Source organism: Zosterops lateralis, assembly GCF_965231275.1.
Source record: "Zosterops lateralis genome assembly, chromosome: 7".
NCBI lineage: Eukaryota > Metazoa > Chordata > Aves > Passeriformes > Zosteropidae > Zosterops > Zosterops lateralis.
Window position 1 is genome coordinate 26,416,057 of NC_139767.1, and position 26,994 is coordinate 26,443,050.

Below are 26,994 nucleotides of genomic sequence, written 5' to 3' on the forward strand. Positions count from 1 at the left end.
TCCAAGGGATCCTTCCAAAAACTTGCTTGGGATGAAACTCGTGCTGAACAGGAGTCAGACAGTCGGCTGGTTTGCCAGGATCCAGGAAGAGACTTCTACATTTATCACAATCTAACTGGAATTGCAGCCTGAACCGGGATGTAAAACCACATGCACATCTGGTCTGCCTTGGGAGAAGTGAAGTGTCACACTGGAGCTAGTTCTGAACTGAGGAAAAGAAAACAGTTGTGTTCTGGTCGTGCTGGGTTAATTGTTCCTTACCCTGAGCTGGCTCTGGTGCTGCTGGAAGGTGTTGCAGAGCTGTGGGCTGTGAGCACGGGGCCCTGATGGCTGTGGAATGATGAACAGCAGGCATGAGGAGAACTCGCAGGGCCACCTCGTGGCCGTGTCCTGCACAGGACTCTCCGTGCTGGTGACTGTCCCCTACAGCCAAGGACATTTTCTTCTGTGTGATTATTCCCTCTGTTTCTCCTTCGTTTTACCAACACATACTCTCCTTTTTGGCCTTAACCCCCTAAATAATCTTTGCACACCCTATTACAGTACCTGGAAAGCAGGAAAATCTAGTCCTATCAGTGACCAGCTATGTAGACTGGATTTCAGCTGCTGCTCATTGCAACCAGGAAAATGCAAATTACCTGCCAAACATTAGCAGAATACAGCAGAGGTTCTCACATTTGATACTGATCATTTCATTTCCTACATGCTTCAAATACATGCATTTTAGACTAGAGATATGTATGTTTTAAAAGCCAAAGCAGGTGAAGGTGTGAGTGCAAATTAATTCAGGAGCTGCTTATTGATTAGTATTGTTGTCTTCTAGGACTAGAAAGGAAAATAATTTTCTCATTTCTCTTCATGCAGTTTCTGAGTGTTTTTTCCATTTGCTGTGCTTTAGGAATACTTTCCAGATATTTTTGCAGCATGAGGTACAACTAGATCAGTTCTTGACACCACTTTGAATCCTGTTCCAAATGTCACCTTATAGTTGTATGTGGAACAAACAATAGAAAGACTAGGGTGAAAATTGGAAAAAAAGGATGAAAAATTCCTGTAAGCAATTCACTTCTCTGTAGAAGGAAGGTAAGAGCACACACTTCACAGAGCAGGTGAAGGTCTTTGGGTGCTCAGGTGAAGTTTGGGATACAGTGCACACAGTTCAGAGATCATTTGAGCTCTGGGCAGCAGTATCATCACCTGGACCCTGGGGATATAGCCTGTGAAAAAAGTAATGCAGAGTCAGAGGGAGGAGAAACAAAGATGGTGAATCCCACATCTAGCAGGGAAACACAGATTAAACTGGTCTTTCTTTCTGAGGGAGAGGTTCGTACATATGACTGAGGTTGGAGAGTATTTTCTTCATAGTGCTGCTGTTTGTAAATACTTACATGCATGTGGTTCTTAGAAACAAACTTAAATGTGAAAATTGGTTCTGGAACCTGTATGCACAACTTCATTTCTGCCCATTGGCTGCGTGCACATGTCTCAGTGTAAACAAAGGTTTGGACCAAACCACTCTGGGTTTTGCAAGTAAGCTGGGCCCAGCAAGGCTGCTGCATTCAGACCAAGGTGTTCATGCTGCTGTTGCTCTCGTGCTCTTTGTAAGATACTGAATGCAAGTTAAGGGAGAAGCCACGTGGATTTCAGATGGCCTGCTGGCACTTCTCAAAACCCCTGAGGCCTTAATAGAGGAATGTAGGGACCAGAGAAAGCTGCTAGGACTGGCATACCAGAGTGACTGCAGGCAGTGATTGGCAGCCAGTGCCTCAGGAACCAGGATTTCAGGATTGGTGGCAGGTGCTGCGGGTGCCCCTCCAGCCAGCAGTGGGCACGTCCCGCTCCCGCACTGCCGGACGACCAGGCACAGGGTTCCTGCTCCCAGCCCTTCAGCTCTCTCATTGCTGTACCAGTTGAGTATTGGCTTTTTTTATACTTTTAAATCTGAGCCTTACTGCTTATTAAAACCTAGATGATTCCTGATTCGAATATTAAATGTCTTAGTCTGGATTAATAATGCAGTTGCCAGCAAAGTTCCTGCAGGAAAAGGGAAGCAATGGCTGCAACAGTCTGCTTCCTGCACAAAGCCAGGACTGTGTGTGGAAACTTGGCACTTGCTATTCATCTGTTTGCTCAGCAGCTGAGCTGGCATTCGCCAGCTACATGTGTTGGGTTTGTAAATAGACAGAATGCAGTAGCATTTTCTTAGGCATGTTTGATATTTGGCTCTTCCCATTGGGTTCAGGAGCTCTGTGAACTGTCAGCTTGAATCCCTCCCAAAACTGGAATAACAGAAGTTTACAGTTTTCCAGCACTGCGTGTTGAATACCATCCTTAGATTCCTCCCAAGCCATCACAGCAAATAACAAGTAAATACCGTGTAGTGAGTGTGTCTCCTAAAATCTAAATGGCTGCAAATAACCAACTGTTATTTCACCATGGTCAAGGTAGCAGTGGTTGGAGGGAAATGTTGTAATTACACACATGCACACACAGAGAAAATTCAAAGAGGTGAGGCTTTCCTCAATTTTCAGAGGACTAATATTTGAAATTTCACATAAAAATGCAAACATTTCAACTAGTAAATTGGGAATCTGCAATATCTAATTGGGGCTACAAACCCAACTCTTCCCAGCAATATCTGATACTTGGAGCAAATATTCACTCAATTTATCTTGATGTAGCTTGCTTAGCTAACCAAATCACTGCTTATATAGGGGGCCTGGCGAGATCAAGGTGACAGAGGTTTGTGATGTGAACATCTTCATTTGGCATCACTGCTCTGCTTTGCATCTAGAGGTACTGTGTTACAACATGACTGACTAACAGGTAACATAGCATTACTCATCACCTGCATTTATCAAACACCAATTGGGATAATAGTTCCTACAGTTAGTGTTACAAAGTATCAGTAAATGCCTGTGTGCTACTGAGAAAAAAAAGGGTTTTCCTACCATTGCTATGCTATTGATTGATTTCCTGTAGAGTCCAAGTATTTTCTTAAAGTCTATTTTTCAGTATTTATTCAAAGAGATTTATAAATAAAACTTTTGTGTGAATCTAGTGTCAGGATGTTGGCAGGTCTGCCCCCCACTTAAAAGCTGTAAGAGTTGACAGGAATGAATGAATGAATGCTAAGTGATTGGATCTAAAAGTAAAAGTGATTTTACTACAGTCACATTCTGTGGAGTAAAAGGTTTTATAGAAATCTTGGTGTTTATAATAACCGCATCCCAGCCTTTATCTCAAACTCATTAACCTGGAAGAGATGCATTTCAGTCTCACTCATTTAAGACCATCAGAGTCTGCATGTGCTACGTGCATTTACAGGCTTAGGAAATGGGCATTAAAATGTGGGAGCTGAGGCTTTCTTACACCAGAATTAAGGGAATCTCTTCTTAGGTCAGTGGTAATAGAGTTTCATATAAGTTATATGACATAAATTACCTGTTAATGAGTTATGGTTAATGAATTAGCTTGAATGTATTTGATTTTAAACTTAAATTTTACTCCTACTTTGTTGAACACAGACAGCTGTATAAGACAGTTTTGGACAATTTTTTGACACAACTTCAGCAAGAAAATTTGCAGCCCTGTTAGAGCAGCTCAGGTGGACAGTGCTGCTATGTGTGGGTCTCTGTACAAACTGCAGTCCTTGCCTGCTCTCCTTTTGTCTGCACCCTGCTCCTTCCTTCTCGTTTCATGAAGCAAAGACATGCTGTTGGGATGAGTATGTCCTTCACAAACAGCACTATTTTTCACATTGTGAACATATTCTGGTACAATCCAAATCTACTGGTGAAGTGATAGCAGCTCTGTTCCACAGCCAGTTAGCATTTAAAGCTCTGTCTGGGCACATAGTGTTTCTGAGTTTAGGAAGTTGTAGTATCTATATACATATATATATATGTAGCTGTTAGACACTGTAATGTCACAGCTTCCAAATGCAGCTGGACAATCATAACTTTTCAACCAAAAAATACACCAGTATATGCTAATGGCCTTTCAGTGACACAGGTGTGACCCGGGTGTGTTTGCTGCAGGTGTTGGCAGCACAGAGGAGTTCAGCACCCTCCTCCCAGTGCCGTGGCAGAGGCGGAGCTGCAGTGGCTCCTCCTGGCAGTGCGGGAAGGAGATGCGGGTGCTCTGCACGGCCCCTTAAAGCCAGTCCCGGCTCCGGGTTGGTGCTGGCCTGAGGAGCAGCACTGCCACACCCATAGAGCCGGGAGCCACAGGATTCTTCTGCAGAATTCGCCTCCTTGACTCTAAGACTGCTTGGCTTGAGCACTCTGCTCCATAAACACACACATACACCCTACCTATATAACTGGACAAACTTATTTTTAAAGTATATAAGAATATTTTTTTAGCTAGATTCGTTTTGTTAAAGCTGCACTAACTACTGTATTTTTACTTTTTATATGTAAAGCTTGGCAATAGCTCTCAATGTATAATTTATTTGTTCAGTTTTTTATAAAACGAAGTGCACCCTCTTGCTTCTGTTTCACAACACTGGTGACATATGAACTGTCTTAGGCACTGCACTGAGATCTGTATTGAAACTGTACATGGAAACAAATAGATCTGTAGTCCACTCAACCTAGTCTTGGAATGTTTATACCATAGTTTTGTCTTAAATACACTATGTCAGTGCGAAAGTCTTGCAGAGTCATCTTTAAGTTCCCTGTGTTACCCCGGCACAGCTCTAAGGGTGGGTCAGCTGGGGCTTGGGACACTGGGTTGCTGCTCTAAACTTAGCCTGTTGTCAGTTAAAGCATAACTTACGACAGCACCTAAGCTGCAGGTAGATGCTAAAGAATGAAATGCCTTTTTTCCAGCAGAACTGAGGTTGGCCAGGAGGACTGTCAGGTGTCCACAATCGCAGGCGTGTGCCCAGAAGGGGAGCCCAAGCTGCCCAGTGTGGTTCCAGTGCAGGCCAGTTAACTGAGCACCCTCACTCTTGTCTCCAGCAAGGGACTGGGCTGTGTTTTCAAGTACAGCACCACTAATGATTGTTTAAAGGAAACTGTTTACTCCCAAACCCTGCCTTTGGCTAAATGCTAAAGAAGGCAGCAAAGGGCAACTAAACCCTTTGATCATCTTTGTTTCTCAAAAACTATTTGGAAAGTATCAAAAGGAAAATAAATTATTCCATCCTAATGACTAACTTTATAGAAAATAATTTCTCTTGTGGCATAATTTGTTGTGTAGGTCGAACTGTGATCCCACTGATACATCCCTGAATTGTTCTTCAAATCCACTTACAACTCAAAACAATGAAACTTTTAGGTTTTTCTATTATTAACTGAAAAAACCTTCTTTGAATATCTGCATTTTATAAGAAAATATTTCTGCCATTCATGCATTTCATACTATGTTCAGAAACCAAATGTCAGTTAAAGACAATGAGTTTGTTAAGAGGTTTAACACTGATCAATTTGTTCCCTTATATACAATTTATGATACAGCAGCACATCTTGTGTCTCAGATGAGGTTGCCAAGAATGCTGCATCCTTTTGCTTTTGTTCTATGGATTGAATTCCTCTGAGTATATCAGATACGTGCAAGGTTCCCTGCTTTTCAGAGGCATTTGAAACAGCCAACTTCAATGGCAGCCCCTTCAGTCCCAGCCAAAAATGGTGTGTTTTGTTTTGTTTCTAAATATTTGCCACTAGCTGGAGTAATTCCATTCATTATTTCATGCAGGCCACTGCCGAGCTTTCAGATGGCGGCAGCTTTTAGTCACTCGCTTGGGCCCGGGATGAATTCTCATTAACTGCTACAGTTACAGAGAAATATCATAAGCATATCCACAAAGGCTCTTTCCTCCCTCTCGGAAAAGGTGACTGCAGTGGGAAAAGAGGAGCGAGGTGCTCTGAGAACTCTTTTGGTGTAGCTGATAGCACTGGCTGAGGTTTGAAAGGGAGTGTGACCCAGGAAGTGTCACAGTTGGTGTGAGCAAGGATTGTGTCCCCAGGTCTGGAGACTGGAGGGTACCTGAAATATGAGTTGTGTGGGATGCAGTCACTTCAAACCCCAACCCCCTTCCCTTCCAGCTTGAGCTCACTCTTGTTTTTTGAACATCTGGGAATGGGCCACAAGGGGAGAAAGAGCCCCCAGTGGTTTAGCAAAGCTGCTGTGGCACAGAGCCCCACCTCAGGATCAGGGCTGTCTCCCCTTGCACAGCATTGCTGGGCCCAAATATGGTTCAGCCTCCCCTGAGCCCCATCCCTCCAGCCCGGCCTTTCCCAGCCCCTGCTCTCCTGTGTCCTGGACAGGGAACTGCGGGGCGCTTAGGGCTGGCCCGAGGGGTTTGGAATCTTTTAGGGGAGGGAGTGGGCGTGGTGCTGACCGTGCTGCTGCCCCACCTGACCTGGCACACGGGCAGAGCCCAGGGGAGGGAACAGGGGAGATGGGCACACTCCAAGCTGCTTTTCCCTGCCCGTGCCAAGCCATTGCCTTTGGGCTGGCTCGTGTCCCGTCTGCGTTGGCTCCGAGTAAATGTTAAACCCTTCGTGGGGCTGCCAAAGGGAAGAGAGTTTGAGGGGGCAGGAAGAAAGGAATGGCAGAGGCTGGATGGCATTTTCCTGGGGCTCTTGCACATCCCCAGGATACTGCTACCTGCCAGGAGGCCTTCGCGTGACTTGGAAAAGTCACTGGTTTATTGTTGCCCTTTCCAGTTAAATTTCCTTCCCTTGTCAATCCTAGATAAAAGGCTGTATGTTTCGGCAGCTCTCAGGATAATGCCAAAACAGACATGTCAGTCAGCACAAGGAAAACAAGCTGCTGATTTAAGATTGCAGTGCTGAGTACATGCTCAGCTCAGTTGCTGTATTGATGTCCCTTCCAAACAAACCTCCTCAAACTGGGAAATTCTCGTTCTTGAAAGAGAAATTCAAAGCCTAGGCAGTCCTCAAAGCCGGCTGAAGTGCAAGGAAATGACTGGGGCTTGCAGAATTGTGTTCCTTGGTCAGAAAGGTAAGTTCTTTGTTCAGTTTGAAAATACATATTTTACACTCATAAAGGTGAAAATAAAGACACAGTGATAGGAAATGGAGCAGGTTTTATTCACGTGGCAATGTACAATCCTCTCTATTTCCAGGTAACGGTCATGGATGGTCCAAATAACTCTTAAGCTGCTTTTTGCAAATCCAGCTATAATTTTCCTGTTCAATTCATGTGACAGTTACTTGTGAAGAGATGATGAAAGTATCTGTAAATATTCTTGAAATCCGTAAATGACTTGAAAGTCATTATTTGTATGAAACTTTTGAAAAGTGAACTTTTCAAATATTTTTAAGTATTAACTTACACTTTCAGGTAATTTTAGATACCAGCAGCTCTTACAGACAGCTGATACTCTGTCAGAAGGCCAGTGTTTAGTAACTTCTATGGAAATAAATGCTTTGAACGCTGGACAATATTACCTTGCAAAACAAGCACTTTTTCTTTTCAGAAAAACCAAATATGAGCTCAGAACTTAAAAATACAGAGGGGAGATGTGTCACAAATACTATGTAGGGTGATAAAAGAGAGATGGAGTTGGAAAAGCAGAAGTCCCTTTGTGGCTAAAACATGAGTTACTGGTCAAAACAGCCCATGCTTTGTGTCACTCTGTCAAGCCCTTCTCTTTCTGCTCTCTCCCCACCCCGCTGTGGGAAATCAAACCCTTTTGATTCTGTGTTCGGTCATTAAAGCCAACACTCACTTGGCACATCCTTTGTTTTACAGATATAATGCCCTCTCTGGTCCTTGCTGATGATTTTCAGGAGGCAATCATTGTTTCACTTCCTCAAGGTTACGTGCAATCCTTGAGGATCTTCTAGCTGCTGATTTGTCTGTTGGGTTCCTTTGTCATAGGCTATCTCATGTTGCAAATACATTGTGCAAAGAACGCTCAAGAATATAAAATCTTTAAAATATTAGAGAACATTCCTATTAAGACTAATTAATCCCTCAAATGTGACTCTATTTCTTTCTTATGCCAGTGCAAAATGAGCAAGCTTTGCCCCTGAAATGGCATCTTGTATGGGTTACTGCAGTTCTAATTTTCAAGGCAGCATCGGCCATTGCAATTTGAAAGGGTATGAAGTGACCAGGAGAAAAGTAACAAAAAGAGCAGCATTCCAACAAGCTCCTCTCAGAAATCACAACTTACATGCAAGTTGTGACTTAAATATATGTCGGGTTTTGTTAACATTGTAAAAAATCTGTTCGCAGCAAGTATGAGAAGGTTTAATTATTTTTTTTTCCCCAGCGTGCTGATAGGAAGCTGAAGACAGTTGCAAGCAGTTGGTTTTCCACCTACTGCCACGGTGGTGGAAATTTATTCCTTCACTTTGCAAGCAAAGCAATCACAAGCAATCAAACTCCACTTGCCTGAAGGAGATCTCAGAGAAGCTGGACAAAGGTTTGCCCCCGATGAGCAGCAGTGTGTTGGTACTGCTGATCTCACCCTCCGTGGCTGCACGCCCACAGTCGGTTCTCTCCTCTTCACCCACAGCCTGAGCAGCAGCAAAAGCCTCTCCTGAACAGGCCAACAGATGGAGAGACTTGTCCTGGGACAAACAGCTCCTGTCTCTGTTTGGGCCTAGTCCTGTCTCTGAAAAGGTCTGGAAGGCAGGGAATTCTGCTGGCTCCAGGGGCAGGCTGAAGGTTTTCATTTCGATGGTGTTGCTCTGCTCCTTGGGCTGGGGGCAGAAGTAGCTGCAAAAGCCAGAGAGCCTCGGGATGGGCACCAGCTGGGGATGGTCCTTCTGCTCACTCATACAGTGACTGGGGAATGTATCAGTGAAATCTGAGGTAGTTTGGAAATCCACACCAATTCCTAAGATGCAGTGATACATTTTAGGAGAAAAGTTTCCCTTTGTAGTACCAGTAAGCTTCTTCCATGTCTGCGTATGGAAATGATACTTCCAGAGGTCATCATTAGGGCTGGAATTCGAAATCCCTCCACCAAAAATCAGCATAGAGTCTTTGCAGACTATTGAAGCATGACCTACCACCGGAGGAGGTCCTTGGCTGAAGGTAAGAGAAACCAGCAGTTAAGGGGAGACCAACAAGAAACTTAGCGCTGATTTTAGCTTCTGTTTTCCTTTTGACTCAGAAGGATGACTGCTGAACAGCTGCATTGGGACATCAAAATTACACTGCTGACAGCTGCATCAACGCCTTGCCAACAGCTCTCCCGAGCAAAGCCAAGTGGAGCCCCAGGGATGGCAGCAGCACTGCATCCTGATCTGAACAATCCCTACAATTACCGAGAGGGCATCGTCTCCCTCTCCACCCACACACAGTATCTGAGAGTAAGATTAATTCTCTTTCTCTGCTCTTATAGTGTAACAAATAGAACAGTTTACCTTGTTCTGATGCTGGACCAGCTGCTGCTTCCAAAGTCCCACCTCCACAAGTCCCTCTGCTCCGTGAGCCCCATGAGCCCCCCAAAGAGGTACATGGCTGTGTGAAAAACCACTGCCGAGTGGCCGTGCCGAGCCCCAGGGCCACTGCCGGGACAGGGGCTGGAGACACACAACCACTTCCTTGTATCTGCAACAAAAATACTGATTTAGAGATGGATCAAATTCATCCTGACTATTTGAGAAAGGATTTACTTCCAGGAGGAGGTAACTATTCAGTGGGAGAATAAGGGTTTCTGCTTTAAGCTTATTATGAGTTAACAGCTTCAATTCTGACACTGAACAAGTGCATTTTAAAAAATCAGTTTTGAAATAAACTTTTAATGAAAATGTCAGATGCTGTGTGACAGATGCCACAGAAATTTTATTTACAGAGCAGTTTTTCCTACAGCTTTGTCAGTTCATTGACTCTGAGACAGAAAGATACTTTCCTGCCTGTTAGAGGAGGAAAATCAGTCAACAAAAACATTAATTCATTAATGTTTATGCTTATTCTTCCTATAAGGGAAGGAAGGATGAGATAAACCCATAATTTGTTTCAAAATCGTGACAGAATGGCCATCAGATAACAAGTTATGCATTTCAGAAATCTCTGGGAATCATCTGGTTTGCAACAATCAGACTGGTAATGAATATTCTAATAAAATATCTCTTGTCAGGTTTGGCTCCCTGTGGTCAGTTGGAGATTTGAGATAAAAAAAATGGCATTAATAGGCTGAAATCAGGGTCTCTGCTGTATCTGAAAGTTTTTACTAATCCTTGAAGAATTTTAGTGACTAGCAAACAAACATTCTCCCTGATTTTTAGTTGTAAAGCTGGCAGATATTGCAAAACTTACTTCAGTGTAATAGTCTAATTAATTTCAGCCAGCAATTAATTGAATTGACACAATTTATCACTAAATGTTGTAGAAGAGAAGCCAAAACTAACTTAGAGCATTTCTACTGATAATAATTTTCTTAGCAGAGGAAGCCATGCTCTCCTCCTGCAGTCATTGTTTTTACACTGGATCAAAACCTTATCCTGCTTTTTTAACTTACCAAAATGGAATTCCCAAAACTCCTGAGAAATGCCTTTGATGCCAAAGTATCCCCCATAGATGTACATGCTGGAATGGTACACAACTGCACTGTGACCTTTTCTGTTAGCTGGTGCAGAGCTCTAGAATTGTTCAAAAATAAGACAAAACCCTATAAAGTCATATCAGCAGCAGTATCTGTCTTGGAAATACACTTTTCTTTTTTCCCCACAAATGACCCTGCAGTCCTAAACTTTCTCTTGAATCTTCCATCAAGCACAGGTAAGCAAAGTGGTAACTGTGTCACATCTTAAAAAAAATTTGGGGTGTAATTTCAAGGTATAGAAGCATTATGATAATGAAGTTTCAGAAGCAAAAAATGAGTGATTCTTAATGTGTAGTGATACAAAACCAATCTCAAAAGACCAAGCCATAAACGTTTCCACTCGGGTTTCAATTAGAAGTGGCAGTAACTTGGTGAGTCCACGTGTTCACACTGAAGAAATGAAAAATGCTGCAGCACTTCACGTTCCAAAACGTATTAGCGTGGCTGCCAATCTGTTTTCACAACCCTACTTTTAAAAGCACAGGCTTCACGTATGGTTGCAATATTCCATTTAAAATTAGTTTTCTTGATAAGGATTTCAGAAAAACAGAAGTAGCAGCAGAGGAGAGGACTTAACTTCTTATATAGGACTTAAAATTTAAGAGCAGTATTTTTAAACACTGTTTTGAAGAAGGAAAAAGCCTTAAGTTATTGAAAGTGCAAAGAAATAAAGTATAGCCACATGTCTCTGAAGAGATGAGATTGGAACTGTTTGGGGGAACATATTTCAAAGCAATCTGTTTAATCAACAAAGCAACAGGCATTTGATTCACACATTCCCCACTTCCTGGCTCCTTACCTCCGTCTCTGCTGGTTCGTTGCAGCTCTCTGTCCATCTTGCGGAATCTGGGGGATTGAGTTAATAAAGCGCAGTTTAGATCCCGCACCACAAGGGGACACTCCTCCCGCAGCAATTGTTCAAATTGCACAGCTCATTTTCAAGGAAGTCTCGTCCTGGTGTTTTCTACTGACAAGGCTGAAGAAATCCCGCTAAGACAGCAGCACTGAGAGACTTGCAGGAGACACAGTTTGAACAGTTTCCCTCTATCCTTATCTGATACAGAATCACACAGGTACCACACTGTATTCCTGTTTCCTAAAGCTAAATTTCATAATGCAGAAGTAACCTGTGATTTTCATCATTTTCTGAACTTGTAGGAACCCCAGATTTCCCTGTGGATGTATGACTCCTTCTGCTTACCACGTACACCTTTTTATGGCAGACTTACTCTTTCTTGTTTTTTTTCATAGGCCCATTAAATAGCCCTCCAATAACAGCCAGCAATCACAGATCTGGGATCACCGTGAAGGAGAGCAAATATCAGATAACCCAGCACCAGAGGTACAATGAGAAATCAGTGCAGGCTTGCATTACATAAAGCCATTCTTGCCAAAAGATTTTAAATAATAACTATGAAACAGCTAGACTCAAACCAATGTTGAATAACTCATTTCCAATTTCTACTGGTAGGTACTGTGAGTAATAAGACGCTTTCTCGTTTAAAATATGTTCTGAGGGTTTTCTTTCTTCCAGCAGGTTACCTCAGACAACTGGTGGAAAATACAAAGAAAGGACTGAAAAAACCCCATTGCCTTAAGGTTACATAGTGAAGTAGCAAAAGAAGCCAGGAAACTTAAATCTTGGTCTTAACACAAGATTTATTGGCTCAAAAAGAACTGAGCTTCTCTCTCTCCCCCCTCCCGATCTGACATCAAAATAACAGCCATTTCTGTACACAGGATTTCCAAAGGGAGAATCCATGGTGTATGACATTGCTATTAAATTCAAATGCTGCACTGTTTTTATTAGAATACACACTTTTGAGATACCAAATATCTGTTCTTAGGAGAAAAAAGTTCATGTTATAAAATGCTGATGTTAATTTCCCACTTTCTTATTTAATTATATTTGATTTCTCTTGCTCTAGTTTATGTGTTTCTTCAGTAAAACGACAAAATGAGATATACTTTACTGATCTACTTTCTTCCATAAGAGCTTGATTTTTAAAATACATGTAGCATAAAAAATAAAAATTAAATAATATATAAATGATCAGATCTTATGATTAAATAATAAACTTCAGAAGGAGAGAGGGAAAAATGGAAATTCTGAAACCTTAAAATACATAAAATTTTCCCATAAAATATTCTCTAATTGAAGTATGACCTGTGTCTCTGATAGTTTAATAGCCTAATTTTGAGGGGGAAATATGCACACAGTTTTACACACATGACTTGTTGTAAAGCTTAGGGAAGGCTCTGTTACAAGCAGCAGAAAAGAGTTTGGTTCTTACTATTTAATACTGCCTAGGGACTTGTAATGTCCTATGGAAAAGACTGGCTATTGTGTATCATACCAATGTCATATATCCAGAGAGGAGTTTTTGCTTGTGTGAAAGCAGAATCCACCATCCCACCAAAAATATACAGGCTGCCCTGCAAAATGCACAAATATTTGTCACTTACAGGAAAGCACATAGCATGAAAATAATTTTAAAAACAATTCTTAAAAGCAAACGTTGCTATCAGCAAAATATAGTTAACAATATGATAATCTTTTAACAACTAATCCCAAAAAGCCACCAACTTTTAATTATTCTCTCTTTATTCTCTCCCAGTGGGAAGCCCTGAAGAACATTCTGCTGTTTAACAGGGACGGCGTTTCAGAACCGCTCGTTCCTTGCCAGCCTGGGGCAGCTTCAGGGCTGGGAATCTGGAGCTCTCTTGAGGCATTGCTCAGGTAATATTGGATTATGCACATTTATAGAAATATTTCATTGTGACGTAGCTCCTAATATCCTAAATTCTGTCTTCCTCTCACAGGCAGGGCTGGAAATCTTACTTTCCTTCACTCCCCCGTCCCTCTTCTATGCCAGTTCTGTAGTGAATGTTTTTATGCCGTAGCTGATCATGCAAATGAATTCAGAGCAACTGTTACAACTGCACAGATAAGTCAGAGAATGTGCTGCCAGGGTCTTTATCTGGTATTACTGCTACTTATTGAGCACTGACTGAGGAAACCAGGGGGCTGCTGCAGAGCTGAATTACTGTCACTCTGTTCAGAAAGATTCCCAAACATTGGTACAGCTACATCCAGAACTGCACCAACACAAAATTGCTTTCTGGGCATAGTATTTTACTAAATAATAACCTATGACATTCTATTGTACTGTAGAATAGGAAATAAAATGTGAGGATAGGGACAATATATTCTTGGTTGGTCTACTACCTTATAAGCCACCATTGAATGTTCTTCCAGTTCTTCTGGACCATCTCTTGAGCAATCCAACATTTCCCATTCATTTTTCACTATAAACCAAAGCTGAAGTTAAGACAGTGGTGCACTCAATATATAAACAGTAGGAAAAAGTGAAAAGGTGGGCTTTGCATGTGGCTGTGCTGCTTAAAATGAAGTGTTTTGTCATCTTTCCTCTGCTCTCCCAAAAATTAAATATATGCATTTTTCTATTTAGCAAATTTAAATAGTAATAGTTACATTTAAATATAATAATTGTCACTGCTTGTATTTTAATTGTTACCTATGTCAAAACTTGACAATTCCATGAGCATGAACCCCAGCACAATTCTGATTTATTCCAGCAACAACTGAACAGGGAAAGCCACACATCAAGTCAGAAAATACAAAAGCTTGTATCTGATAGTGCATTGATACTACAAACCTACAAGGTACTGTATTCACATGTTCCCTTTGTGCACTTTTACATGCAGAACTATTGCTGTGTTAGAGAGTCAGGAAAGCTCATTGATATCCCCTGCTAGAACTAGGATATTTTAAATGACTCAGTATTTCTGGTGGAGAAAAAAAAAAAAAACAACCAAACAACAAACCCAAAACCAAAAGGAACTGAACTGAAATCAAAACTTTGTGGGATACTGCAAGAGAAGCAAATACCCCCCATCTGCCCAAAAAGCAGTTTATCCATCCCTGTGACAGAAAGGCTTCAAATGAGGCTAATCTGCTGAGTACAGAGCATCCTCAGTTTCACGGTGACTGGCTGTAGAATGGCTTTAACCCTGCCATGCAAGAGAAGGGGCAGCTCACCTGTGTGGTACCTCCAGAAGTCCCCCAGCGTGGTGCAGCCGCGCCCTCCGTAGAGATACACAAAGCCCCCGCAGGCGGCACAGGCGTGTTTGTAGCGGTCACACGGACGCGGCTGCTGCGCGCCCGCCGCTCTTCCTTTCATGCTGATAACCAGGCTCCTATCCAAGGATCAGCTGGCAAAGGGCAGCCATGTCAGAGGAGGGGCCCAAAATATCAGGGACAGGGCCTAAACTCTGTTTGGGATGCAAAAAGACAAAAAAGGGAAAAAGAAAAGTCTCCACTTTATGATAAAATGTTGCTGTTTTCTTTTCAATCCCATCAAAAGCAACACTGGACAACTTTGTCCATCTGTGTTAATACACTAACTTGAGTAAGGCACCCGAAATTCTGACTCAGATTCTTGTATCAGTGAGGTTGGGACAGGAACATTCCTGGAGCTGAAAGTTTTCCAAGGAATATCAGTGAACTGAAATGAAGCTCCAACACACTATATTTACAATACCAGGGCTTAGTCTTTTTTCACAACTAAAAGAATACTTTAGAAAAGCCTGTATTTTTAAAAAAAGAATATTCACTCTTTGGAAAGAGTGAATATTACAGATGGAAGTAATGCATTAGCAGTTGTTCAGAATTTGTTTAGACTTTTATCCATAAACCTGCTGAAATGAGGATGCATCTGGAAAAAAAATTACACCAGCCCTTCCCATGCCACAAGATGTCACTGTGTTCTGCAAAGACATAAGTACCAGGAAAACATTCTTCTATTAATTCTCTTCAAAACAGTGGCTTATTTTAACATAAATTATTTTACAAAGCACACCCCACCCCCACCAGCATGAGACCAAATTTTGGAATTTGTGTTGGTAATGTGTCTGAGGTGGCACATCACCAAATGAGGTGACAAAGTCTCCCAATTCCAAGACTCTTCAGTGGAAGCCAGATTCCAGCTGCATTGACAAGCCAGGATGGAAATCAATAGGGAAGAGTCATTTACCTAATGGTAATGTGCAAGTCCAGGGCAAGTTGTACTTACCTTGAGGAAGAACAAAGATTACAGTAAAACAAGCTAGACACAAAAACTAGTTATATTTCATATTAATATGAAATCATTGTACCTAACTTAATTTATCATCCAATAATCTCTAAAATTTACCTTTTAAGACTGGAATATATTCAGTGACAAAAAGATGCTAGAGAATCTCTTGCAGCGTATTCAGGCAAGATTAACTACTTCAATTTCTTTTTTTTTTTTTTTTTTTTTTTTTTAAATACAAACCAGTATTGTAAGCTATTACTGTAGAAACTGAAGTATATTCTTTGTATGTTTTCTCTGAAGGAATACAAAGATGGGTGGCACTTACTAAGGGTGCAATTCTCATGTCCAGGGGAATTAGCAGATATGAAGTAATGACACATTATAGGTGTGTAAGTCCATAATGCTTTCTGGCATCCTGTTGAAAAGGGAAAAGCAGCTGAAGGCATGAAACAGGGATTATCTCCCTAACTCTGCCAAGCTTCTGAGCAACCACAGCCAAATCATTCACTTCCACAGCTAAATGGGGACAGTCACTTCCTTAGTACAACACTTCAAATTTGCTGATGCAGTGCAGTGTAACAGTGCCAAGGTATTACTGGTATTGGTATCATTTTCTGAAAAGGGTGATAGGTTACTAATACTTTACAAAGGTAAAACAGGCTTGTTCCTTTGTGGTTTGTTGTTTTTTGTTTTTTTTTTTTTTTTTTTTCCTCAGTTATAAAGCTGGTTATCCTCCTTCCTACATATTTCTGCTTGTTTTTCTTCCTCCAAGCCTTGCCTCCTATTGTACAAACATTCAGAGCTGATGACAGCCCTGATTTCATAGAACAGATTAGCACCAGAGTCCTGTCCAGTTGTTTATCTAGCCCAGCTGAACTCTCATAAGGCAGGTGAGCAGGATGGGATAACAAAAGGCCGAGCTGGGATGAACTGAATGGGTGTCTCCTCCCAGTCACACCTTTCGAGCATCGGCTGACCCTTGTGAATCTCGGCCATTCACTCTCAGCTAAAGCATTCTTGGAAGCAAGACCTACAATCCCAATAATCAGTAAGTTGCTCCCCTTCTGAGCTGGGGAGATAACCCCACCAAATCAATCATGAATCTTGTCTTTCATAATTGTATTTTAAACTGCAAATTTGACTCCCGGATTGCCTGTCTATAGAACCCAACCCACCAGAGTTCATCTACTGTCAACTTTAGCAATCCCATTTCCAAAGAAAAGCTGCTCCTCTTCTGAGAACAATGTCACCGAGCCTTGTCCTCTGTGTCTGCACCACTGACCTCAGTTTCAACTTGATACAATATCAGTTATCCAATAGGAAGCTCTGACTTCAGAAAAAAAAATCCAAAGACAACTCTGAACATTTTTATTCAACTTTTTTTTTTTTTTTCCAAAACAGCTGTAGCACACACAAAAATGTCTGCTGCTCTCCAAAGTCTTCTGCCATTCCATTCTAAAAATAGCTCCTGTGCAATCAATCCCAATTGTTAAAGGGCTGGAGGAGCTGAGTCGAGGGCCTGGAGAGCTGCAATTATTGCAGTAACTATAGCACTGAGTGTGTATCAATTAATGGCGCCCCACTACTGTTTCATAATACAAATAATTCAGGAAATGTAGCAAGACAGGAATTACTTCAGGAAATGTAGTTTATATGTTCATTATATAATTATTTATATTTCTGAGAGATGTGGTTTCTCAGACAAATGATTTATTTATTTAAAGTATTGCTTAAATAGATCTTCATTAAAGCTTTTTTCTGTCTCAGCCCCCTGATTCATTTCCATCTGTTTTCAATAAACTCAGAAAAGTTTCATTTTTAAAATGATCAAGCTTTTTGGAATATAATGAGATATGAAACCACTCACATGGGGAGGGGCCCAAGTAGGAAAACTTGTTCTGTTTTGAGGGTTTTTGTTAATAACCCAGTTTTCTGAACTCAAGCCTTGAACCTTTTCAGGCAGAACACTGCATTTTCTCATTAGGCAACTTGATGTTTTACTGCTTTTCAAAAATAATAACACATCTTCCCATTTGTACTTATCCTAGAAACCTTGGCTCTAGAGGTGGTTTTATTGTAAGTCTTGTTTTAATGGGACTGCCTGCATGAATGAGGAAACTCTGGAGACTTGCAAGGCCCTTACAAAGTTTTAGAAGCAAACCCAACTTGTTTAGAATAAAGAAAAAGGCACTTTTTTTCAGTATATCATGTTTACTTGCAATGCTTCACTGTGTGTGGTAAATTTAGTATCCTCTGGTTTTTGATTTTATGTTTTTTCCTAAACTCAAGATAACCTGAACTGTTTCTGTGGTGGGTTTGTTTGGTTGGTGGTTTTTTTGGTTGGTGTTGGTTTTGGTTTTTTGTTGTGGTTTTTTGTTTGTTTGTTTGTTTGTTTTTTGTTTTGTTTTGGTTTTTTTTGGGGGGAGGGGGTGTTTTTCTGGGGTTTTTGGAGGGTTTTTTTGGTTTGTTTTTTTGTTGTTGTTGTTGGGTTATTTTCGGTTTTTTGGGGGGGTTTGTTTTGTTTTGGGGGGATTTTTTTGGTGTTTTGTGGATTTTTTGGGGTTTTTTTTTTTGGTTTTTTTGTTTGTTTTTGTTTTTTTTTTTCAAAATACAGCAAGTAATTTTCAGAGATGCTCGGCTTCAGAGCTTCAACCTGAAAGTGTGAATGGCTCTTAGGACTGTAGGGTGTCTATGACAGTTCTGTATTATTACCATTCTGAACTGAAATAAGGGCCTGGCTTTGCCTCGTGTTGTAAAACATGCAATGACTGAGCTTACAAGTGCAGGAGTCAAGACAAAAGGAAGGGAACAGAAAGAGGTGTTGCTTCTTACAGGGAGAAGCTGAAGGACAGAAAGGGGGTTTGTAAAATGACAAATCAAAGCAGAAGACATGGCTCCATCCTGATTTCAGGGTTCAGAAGAAAGACAGGTACTTTGAAGTAAAACAATAACAACCCTGTTGTCTGCATAAAGCTTAGAGCAGACATACTAAAACTGACAGAAAAACAGAGGTCTTTATTTGAGTAACTCTTAGTTGAATTTTAACAAGTTTAGGGCAGTATTTTTAAACATTATCACTGCTATAGCTCAGTGCTTCAAAATGCTTTTTGACACAAACAGGTATTTTAAAGGAGGCAACTCTTCTGAAACAGGCAGATATAATGACAGTTTCTATACTCTGTAAGGCTCTGAATGAAACTGCTCCTTCTGGAGGGAGCAGAGCCACAGCACCAGGGGCATTGGCACCTTCACTGCACAGCAGATGAGAACCTCACTGATCTCTCCCAGAGAAAAGCTCACTGCCTGTTTCTGGAGCTCTGCAGGCAAGATATTGCTTTTCTTTAATTCAGATCACATTAATATTAAAGCTTTAATTTTAGAAGTTCATAATAAATTTATGTTTGCGTATCATTCCAAAATTAAAATTTTCAAATTGACATTATTAATGTATTGTCTTTTGGTTTTTTCTATAAGCTTTCACCCAGAAATGAAAATCCTTTAGTCATTAGTGTTTTGTAGCATTATTTAATCTCTATTACAAAGTGAATTCTTAAATAGTAATCAGTTAACTTATTAAATAAATATAAATATATGCAGCTTTATTTTCTATATGCTAGGTATATTTCTTATTTGTGAGTTTAAAAATACAAAATTACTTGGTTTAGAATAATACAGTAAATATTTATTCTATTTCCCAAATGTGGTGGAGGAAGAAGTATCTGGAAAAAAGAAATTCAGTATTTAAAGTATTTCTGGGGTTGTTACATTTTTATATACACTTCTAGCATATGAATGAGGAAATTGCCTTTTCCACTGTATTTAAATATGTTTTATGGTACAGATGAAAGTTAATACCATTTTGCCACCTTAGTTTCCTTAGTAAATTAAAATTTCATTTGCTGGGGATTTTTTGTTTGGTTTTTGTTTGTAAGTTGTTTGATAGGTTTGTTTTTTGGTGTTGTTTTTTTTTTTTTTAAGAATGGGGCTTTTTTATAAACTAAAAATTAGAATATATACTTTTGATTAGTAGATCTCCCGAGGTAATCTGTTAATTACAATTTACATTTGCAATTAATCATTTAACTGGATGTCAATTCTGAATGAAGTTTCTGAGAAAGAGCTTCCATAAATACACATCCATGGGTGGCACAAATATAGCTTGTTATGGATATATAAACCCAGGGCAGCAGCAGCCATGTCCGATCAAAAGTTTATGCTCAAAATCAATGTGTGTATGGGTTTTATTTATTTATGGTCCTTAACAGGATATTTACTTCTGGAACCTAATCTGCTTTTCAAATCTTATTTAGGGTGCTGTTGGTGACTCTACCCTTAGGGAGAACTCAGTCTTTGCTGTGGGATCTGCACCTAAATGGAACAGACACCCTGACTGTGAAATGTTGCTGCAGCAAAGCTGCTCTTCAGAAATTACCAGAGACAAACAGGTGATTTTGCATCTTCTAGATATGACAGAGGGAGGAAATACAGTTCCTGGTCCTCAGACTTTATGATAAAAGAAATGAGAAATTCCCAACATGTTTGCAGGGCAATCTTAAGATGTATTTGGCCTTTTACCCTTTCCTTGGAAGTAATTTGTACTGTCACTGCTGGAGCAGGTCATTTTGATGCACGGGTCATCACCCTTCCCCCAGAAATAGCAGTTCTCAGTGTTCCTAGAAGGCATCATTTGGGGATTTCACAAAAACTAACTAGCTGGATTCTTTCAAGATGCAGTAGGCAGGTGCCCTGGAGATTGAATCTAATAAATCTGTCCTTAGGTGTGACTGAATGCATCTTCTTGACAGCTTGTGACCTGCTGCTGAAGTAACTTCAAAATACTTTATTTCCTAAGGGAGACTCTACTCACACTAATTCACAAAATTTTCTAGGTTAGGAAGAAAGACTCTGGTTGACAAAGGAGTCAGTGGCTGCTCAGCCTGACTACTCTCCTCAGGCATGAATTAAGGTACTAGAGTATATACCTGACAGCTGAGAGTATATCAGTGAAAAGCTATTATCTTCCATTAAAAACAAAAAGCCTGCATTGAATTTTACTTGGTTTTTCTTTAAATGCCCTGACTGAGGAAAAGAAGCATCTAATAAAACACTCAGTCACACTTAAAACTTAATGCCACACTTCATGGAAGATAGACATTGTGTTTTTCTTGTCCCCGTGACATTTTGCCCTTAGACAAACATGCAGCAATGAGATAGAGAAGACATACAGGGTTATGAGAATAGCAGAAACTGTAGCTTGAAGAAATATCAAGGAGGAAAGAGAGAGCATTTGGCAATGAGAATAATAAAAAGTTCCAGCTGGCAGATATTAAAACATCCAGATATCCTGTTAGAATCAGTATGAATTTAGATTATTCTGTATGGGAGAAGTCATGAGAGACTTGTGTGAGAAAGACTCAGATGGCACAACTGGAATGACTGTAAGTCATGACTGGAGGAAAAGCTGAGTACAAAAAGTTCTTTTATGGGGAAGATGAGTTTACACCATCAGGTGAAAGATGTTTGCGCAAAAACATGATATAATTGCATAGCTGGAATAGATTGCATAGACAGGAATGGTTCCATTTTAGTCTGGCAAGGAAAACAAAGGTGTCAGCTGACAAACAGTAATAATAACTGTGATGGTTCACTATAACCTTGATGCCAATAGTTACTGGGCTGTACCATCAAATGGAAAAAAACCAAACCCACATCATTTCAATATATAAAAGAGACAGAAAGCATATGAGTAACTTTACACATACGCATTGTTGCTCCAAATTCAAATGGAATTACTCATGTGAATAAAACCGGTGATATGCATGAGCCTGCACAATGTAGCCTAGATACCAGAGCAAAAGAAGGACCAACTCTTTTGTCAGAAGCCTGAAAAAATGTTTTGCAAGCTGTTTTCATATTCAGACTCCAAATGACAGGGTCCGTTTTGGAGTGGAGTCCAGCCTCCTGAAAAATTCTCACTCCCAGCTGACATGGTCCAGCATTCATCCCAAGCCAGATGCACTTTGGCTTGGGTTTTGGATGGTTGCATTTCTTTGTTTGTCTTTTGCTCGATAGAAGGCATTTTGTGCTTTATGCTCTTTGACTGTGGAAAAGGGACTGAGCAAAAGGAGGGTGGTGAATCTCCTAAAGTGGAAGCGGGCAGCAAGAGCTCTGGCAATTCCTACCACAGACCTCCAGCGCAGATCGCGGGAAGCGGCGGGTCCCTGTCCCCAGCGGTCTCCGGGCTGCTCAGCGCTGACGGCGCTTCCTTCCTTTCCTGCGCTTTGTTTCTGTCGGTACCTTTGAGCGAAAGGCAGTTTGTGCACAGCTGCACAGACACAGCTGCGGCACAGCCCCGCTGTCCGGCAGCCCCACGGCCGGGCTGTGCCCCGGGGGCTGCTCGGTGCCCTCACCCCTTCCCTCATGCCCCTTCTCCCCCGGGGGCTGCTCGGTGCCCTCACGCCTCCCCTCATACCCCTGCTCTCTCCCCGGGGGCTGCTCGGTGCCCTCACGCCTCCCCTCACGCCCCTTCTCCCCCGGGGCTGCCCCTCGGCGGGCCCGGGCTGCCGCAGGTGCCCCCGCTCACGGGCAAGGCCTCAGCGCCCCCCGAGCCCCCCCACGGCTGGGCTCGTCCCCACAGGAACGGGGGCGAGGAAAAGGAAAGAAGGACAAGCAGCCTGGCGAGGCGGCCTGTGCCAGGGGCGCCCCCAGCCCGCTGCCTCCCCTCGGAGCCCCCGCCCCAGGCGCTCAGCCCGGCGGGGCAGGGAGGGGGGAGAGCCCCGCAGGAGCCGCGGGCGGAGCGGCCCGGCCCGTCTGCCGGGAGCCCAGAGCAGCGATCCCCCGCCCTCCCCGGGGCACCAGCCGGGCTCCCCGCCCTCCCGGGCCTTACCCCCTCCCCGCCGCGGGCGGAGGCGCGGCCGCTGCCCGGAGCCCGCCCGGAGCCCGCCCGGAGCCTGCGCGGCGCCGCTGCCCGCGGGTGGGAACGCGCTCGGGGCCGAGCCCTGTCCCTGTCCCTGGGGCACGGGGGGCCGAGCCCAGGATGCGCCCAGTGCTGCGGGATGTGTGCCCTGCGGGGTGTGTGCCCCGCGGGAGCAACGCCTCGTAGGCATTAACTGACCTGTTAGTCATGGGGAAAGTGCACAATCTCGTTTCTGACCTGAACGCAGCCAGAAATAAACATCTCTATAACTTTTGGGTTTTTTTCGCCTGTGGTAGCGGCGGTGGGGAGGGGGAGGACGAAGAGCGGTGTTTGTTGGTGCGCTCCGTTCCAAGCCCTTTCAAGTCAGCGTTCAGCCCAGAGATGGTTTTGCACGCTTCTCGCTGAGCCGCAGCCCCAGCGCTTGCTCGGACTTGTGTCCTTGGCTTTCTGCTCAGCTGCCACCGGCTCTCTTTTTCGCCTGGTTCTCGTTTACAGCTACATAAGGCTTCAAAAAACAGGAATGAAACTCCCCCACCCACACGTGCATCTATTTTCCATGCTGACATATTTCCCTGCTTTGAGGCGGAGGCTACTGCTTTCCCCTTAGTATCGTTCCTAAAAAAGAGAAAGAGAATAATTTTTTAGGTAGATGCAAGTGAAGGCAAACAGATACACCCAGTCTATAGCAATGCAAAGCATATGGTATGGACTATGTAAATAATACAAATACATTTGATTTTAATATATTGTGTATTATATATCAGACTGTGGTAGTGATGTGTGCGTCTGAATTTTTTCATTCTAGAACTCAAGTGTTATTGGGAGGCCAGCCCAGAGCTACAGTGCAGCACTTTCTCCAGCGTTAATTGTGTTCTCCTAGGAATTAAAAAAAACACCAACAACCCAACAACAAAACCCAAACCCCAAAACAAACCCACACATACTTCATAAAAAGAACTCTGAGATCATTAGCTAACATTTGGAAGTCCCTCAAATTAACATGCGTGAAGGACTGTGGCCAAACTCCCACTGGCTCCCATAAAAGCAGTAATCAGTCCTTCAAGTAAGATTCTCCACAAAATAACACCCAGAAGCCCCTGCAGAAAGGATTGCCAATCTCACCATCTGACTAGATTAAAAACAGCAGTAACAATGTGATAATTGACAGAAGAAACTTCCCTGACAAGGAATGAATCAGTGTTTATTTTTAGCCTTTCCCCCAAAACGCTTTATTTAAATGAAAGATTAGCTAATTATTTCCGTCGTTGTATTGTCCACACTAGAAACAGGAGGTGGCAGATCTGCACTTGTCTTTGGCTCTTCCTTGGAGCTCTGCACCCTACAAGGGTGAGATTTTGCCAGTTGTCTTTTCATTTCTAGTCTGATCAAATATGAACAGTATGAAGGTTTCACTAAATTTAGACACCCCCAATCAATTTTTTTTTCCTGACTAGAAAACCCCAGCAAAGGTGTCAGAAAATGTAAATTGTGATTGTTTCTGTATCCCACCTTTGCTCCAAAGCTTCTCTTGCCAGGAAGTCATTAATCCTGGTGCTGCAACTGCCCAATGCAGCCTTTTGCACTGACAAAGCACTTGCATTTCAAGAAGATAATTTCTTTTCCCTGTGTACAGGAGCCAGCAGTAAAATTTTATCTAGGAGAAAGCAGCTTACCTAAGAAAAGACTAGAAAAATATTTGTGCTGTTTTGTTGGACAAGTGTGAGGAGACTGTATCGATCCCATAGACACAAAGTAATATCTGTGTTTCTGATAATAAGCATTTGGGTTCTGCTTTGTTTTGAAGAGGGGACTTATTTTTTCTGGTTTTGTTTTTTCTTTTTCTTCCTTTTTTTCTGATTTTTTTTTTTTTTTTTTTTAAATTTTGAATGAATTGTGGATTGCAGCATGGGTTTCATAAGCAGAAAATTAATCAAACTGCTTTGAAAAATGCTTGAGGATACTTTTTTGTTGTTGTTCTTGACTTACCTGCTGTGGAATTAAGACACATCAATTACTCTTTGTTTTATTCCACCACAAATCTATATGATAATTGCTACAAAGCACACAAAGAGCTGATTTACCAGTTTCTCACTTTCCTTGTCTCAAAGCAATTGTACCACACTAAATTCATAATCAAATCACATTCATTTTAGTCAAGGAGAATGAGTCTCATTTTCAGCATTTGAGTCTTTATTCTTCAATGCAAAATGTTTGTGTATATTTTCCACATTTGTTAATATTTCAGATAATTTTCAAAATTACTACTTCAGTTAGACAAATTCTAGGTAAAATAGTTTATTTGTACTAACTTAGTGTATACTTTGTCATTCTTGAACAGAGTGAAATGTGAAGTAGAAGTAAATGATCATAAAAATAATGTGAAATTCTCAGCTTTATGTGCACCCCACTGATCTCTTTTAGAAGTTAGAGGGAGAAACTCCATTGTCCTTTTGCTCTTAGGAGGAGTCTGAACCTTCAGCATCTAATTTCACATGCTACTGCAAAAGATGTATCAAAATGGAATTTTACCTAGAAAGAAAAGTATTTCCTGTTTCTGCATCTCCTAAAGAGACCTGGCAGAAACAGCTGCTCATTGGGATGAGCTCTGCCATGCAAGTATTAACATCACTGGTGCCTCCACAACCCCAGATAACTTAATTCCTGTTTAGAAGTAAGATGCCTGTAATGCTAATGGGAACATTGTATGAAATTATTTAATCTGTGGGCAATCAGGCCAAACAAATCCATGAATCATTCATAATCATTGCTACACATCTGCGTTGCAAGAGATAGTAAAATACAAAGGAAAACATTACAGGTGGGGGGAGGGTGAAACAGAATAAGGTAGATCAGTACAATTGGCATGAAATACATGGGGGTTTTAACCAGATTTTTTTTTTATTGGCTATAGGCCAAGTCCAAAAAATAAGTGTTTGGAGCAGAATTTGAGCTCCTAAGTCTAAAACAGAGATGGTGGAAAAACCCCAGTGAGCTGTGTCTGACCTTGCATCACGCCTAGATTCCCAAACCACATTTCCTGTTTATACAGAAGTTATATTCTGCTGTATAGAGCCTCTCTGTGTACCTAGATCTCACCAGTTCAACAGGGTTAGCAGCTTGGCACTCTTTCATATCTCAGCTCAATCAGGAACTAAAAGCTTTGTGTTGCTTTATTCAGTTCCCCAGGGAGGCTCAGTTCAAGAGGCAATCCTCAAACCCCTCTAACAGATGCCAGTCAGGCTGAGTCTTCACAACTGCAGCTGTACCTGTTCCCTCTAAAAGACATTTCTGTGATCTACTCGAGCAGGTAAAGCATTTATCCAGGAAGTGGAAGGTCTGAGTTCAGGGCCTGTTCTTTGCAGATCAGAGATACCAGTAGCCATATTGATGTCTGGGTATGTAAAGTATTCCACATGAACCCAGCCTCAAAGCTTGATCACTCACAGTCTCAACTCCATCCCTTGCCCTGGCACTCCAGAGCAGGTGGTGAAGCTCTGTACAAGGATGTTTAAATGAGCACTAACGTGTTCCTCTCAGATTTGACTGATGCCATGCCAGCAGAGGGGGCTGAAAAGTAGCTGAGATGCAGCGTTAGGATGGTGGTAGTACCTCTGAATACAGCTGTACCTCCCCCTTCAGCATGATCCTGCTCTTAAGGAAGGAAAAATCTACATTCATTGTCTAAACTATTTCAATATAGAAAGCTGGTTTTTTTTAAAGAGGTAAGTTATCAATATTTAACAGAAATGTTCCTCTCAGCCTAGCAATAGCTACTCAAGAGTTTGGATTTGCAGCTAGCAGATTGGTAGGTATAAGCAGCACTGGCTGCTGGTCAACTCTCCGGGAATGCCTTCAAGCAAATACAGGTTTGGGAATTACCACTGGATGGCAATCTTGTGCCATAGAGGCTGTAACCACGTGTGATTTTATTTGGCTGCAAACACAGACATCTTTTAAAGACTAGGAACCAAGTCCACTTCTTCCGAATACCATCATAAATTTAGAGTTACTCCACGTAAGGTATTTAGTTTAATTTAGAGTTGCACCAGCATAGCTGGGACAAGAAAATGAACCAGATGTTGAGAAGCGCTATTTTGACTGTTAATTCAATTGATAAAGTTTTGAACAATTTATGAGACACAAATACAAGAAGCAAGAATAAAGGCTCTGACCATGAAAGACCAAGAGCACCCAGCATCAGTTCTTCTGTGTTGTTACTCTAAATTGTTCTACTAGAGTTGTTCTACTCTACATTCTAATCACTAACTTTTAATGCCTTGTTACAAACCAGTGGTTTTACCCTTAAGGCTGCTATATGATACACAGTATTCTTTAAAGGTACAAGAAAGTTCTACTATGGCTGGCTTAAAACAAGAAGTTACCTTAGTTCTGAAAGTCAACATTTGAAGTCTTTGTTTTAAGGTTTCCAGTCTATGTATTTA

General features: G+C 41.7%; 1 protein-coding gene across 4 annotated transcripts; it reads right to left on the reverse strand.

The window, feature by feature from the left end:
• Positions 1-7,060: 7,060 nt before the first annotated feature.
• Positions 7,061-22,547, reverse strand: LOC310911681 (leucine-zipper-like transcriptional regulator 1 homolog). 4 transcript variants are annotated; one of them, XM_083865492.1, is made up of 10 exons: positions 22,523-22,547; positions 21,826-21,933; positions 15,962-16,051; positions 14,601-14,833; positions 13,767-13,846; positions 12,895-12,973; positions 11,337-11,383; positions 10,454-10,574; positions 9,357-9,543; positions 7,061-9,018 (listed from the first exon to the last, which is right to left on the reverse strand). In XM_083865492.1, exons 4-10 carry the CDS (start codon positions 14,740-14,742, stop codon positions 8,352-8,354), a joined length of 1,323 nt encoding a protein of 440 aa, XP_083721618.1. In that variant the 5' UTR covers positions 14,743-14,833; positions 15,962-16,051; positions 21,826-21,933; positions 22,523-22,547; the 3' UTR covers positions 7,061-8,351. The 4 variants fall into 4 exon arrangements, with proteins under 4 accessions (XP_083721618.1, XP_083721617.1, XP_083721620.1 ...); XM_083865491.1 differs by lacking the exon at positions 22,523-22,547 and having other exon boundaries at positions 21,826-22,035; XM_083865494.1 differs by lacking the exons at positions 15,962-16,051; positions 22,523-22,547 and having other exon boundaries at positions 21,826-22,035.
• Between the last annotated feature and the right edge of the window lie 4,447 nt (positions 22,548-26,994).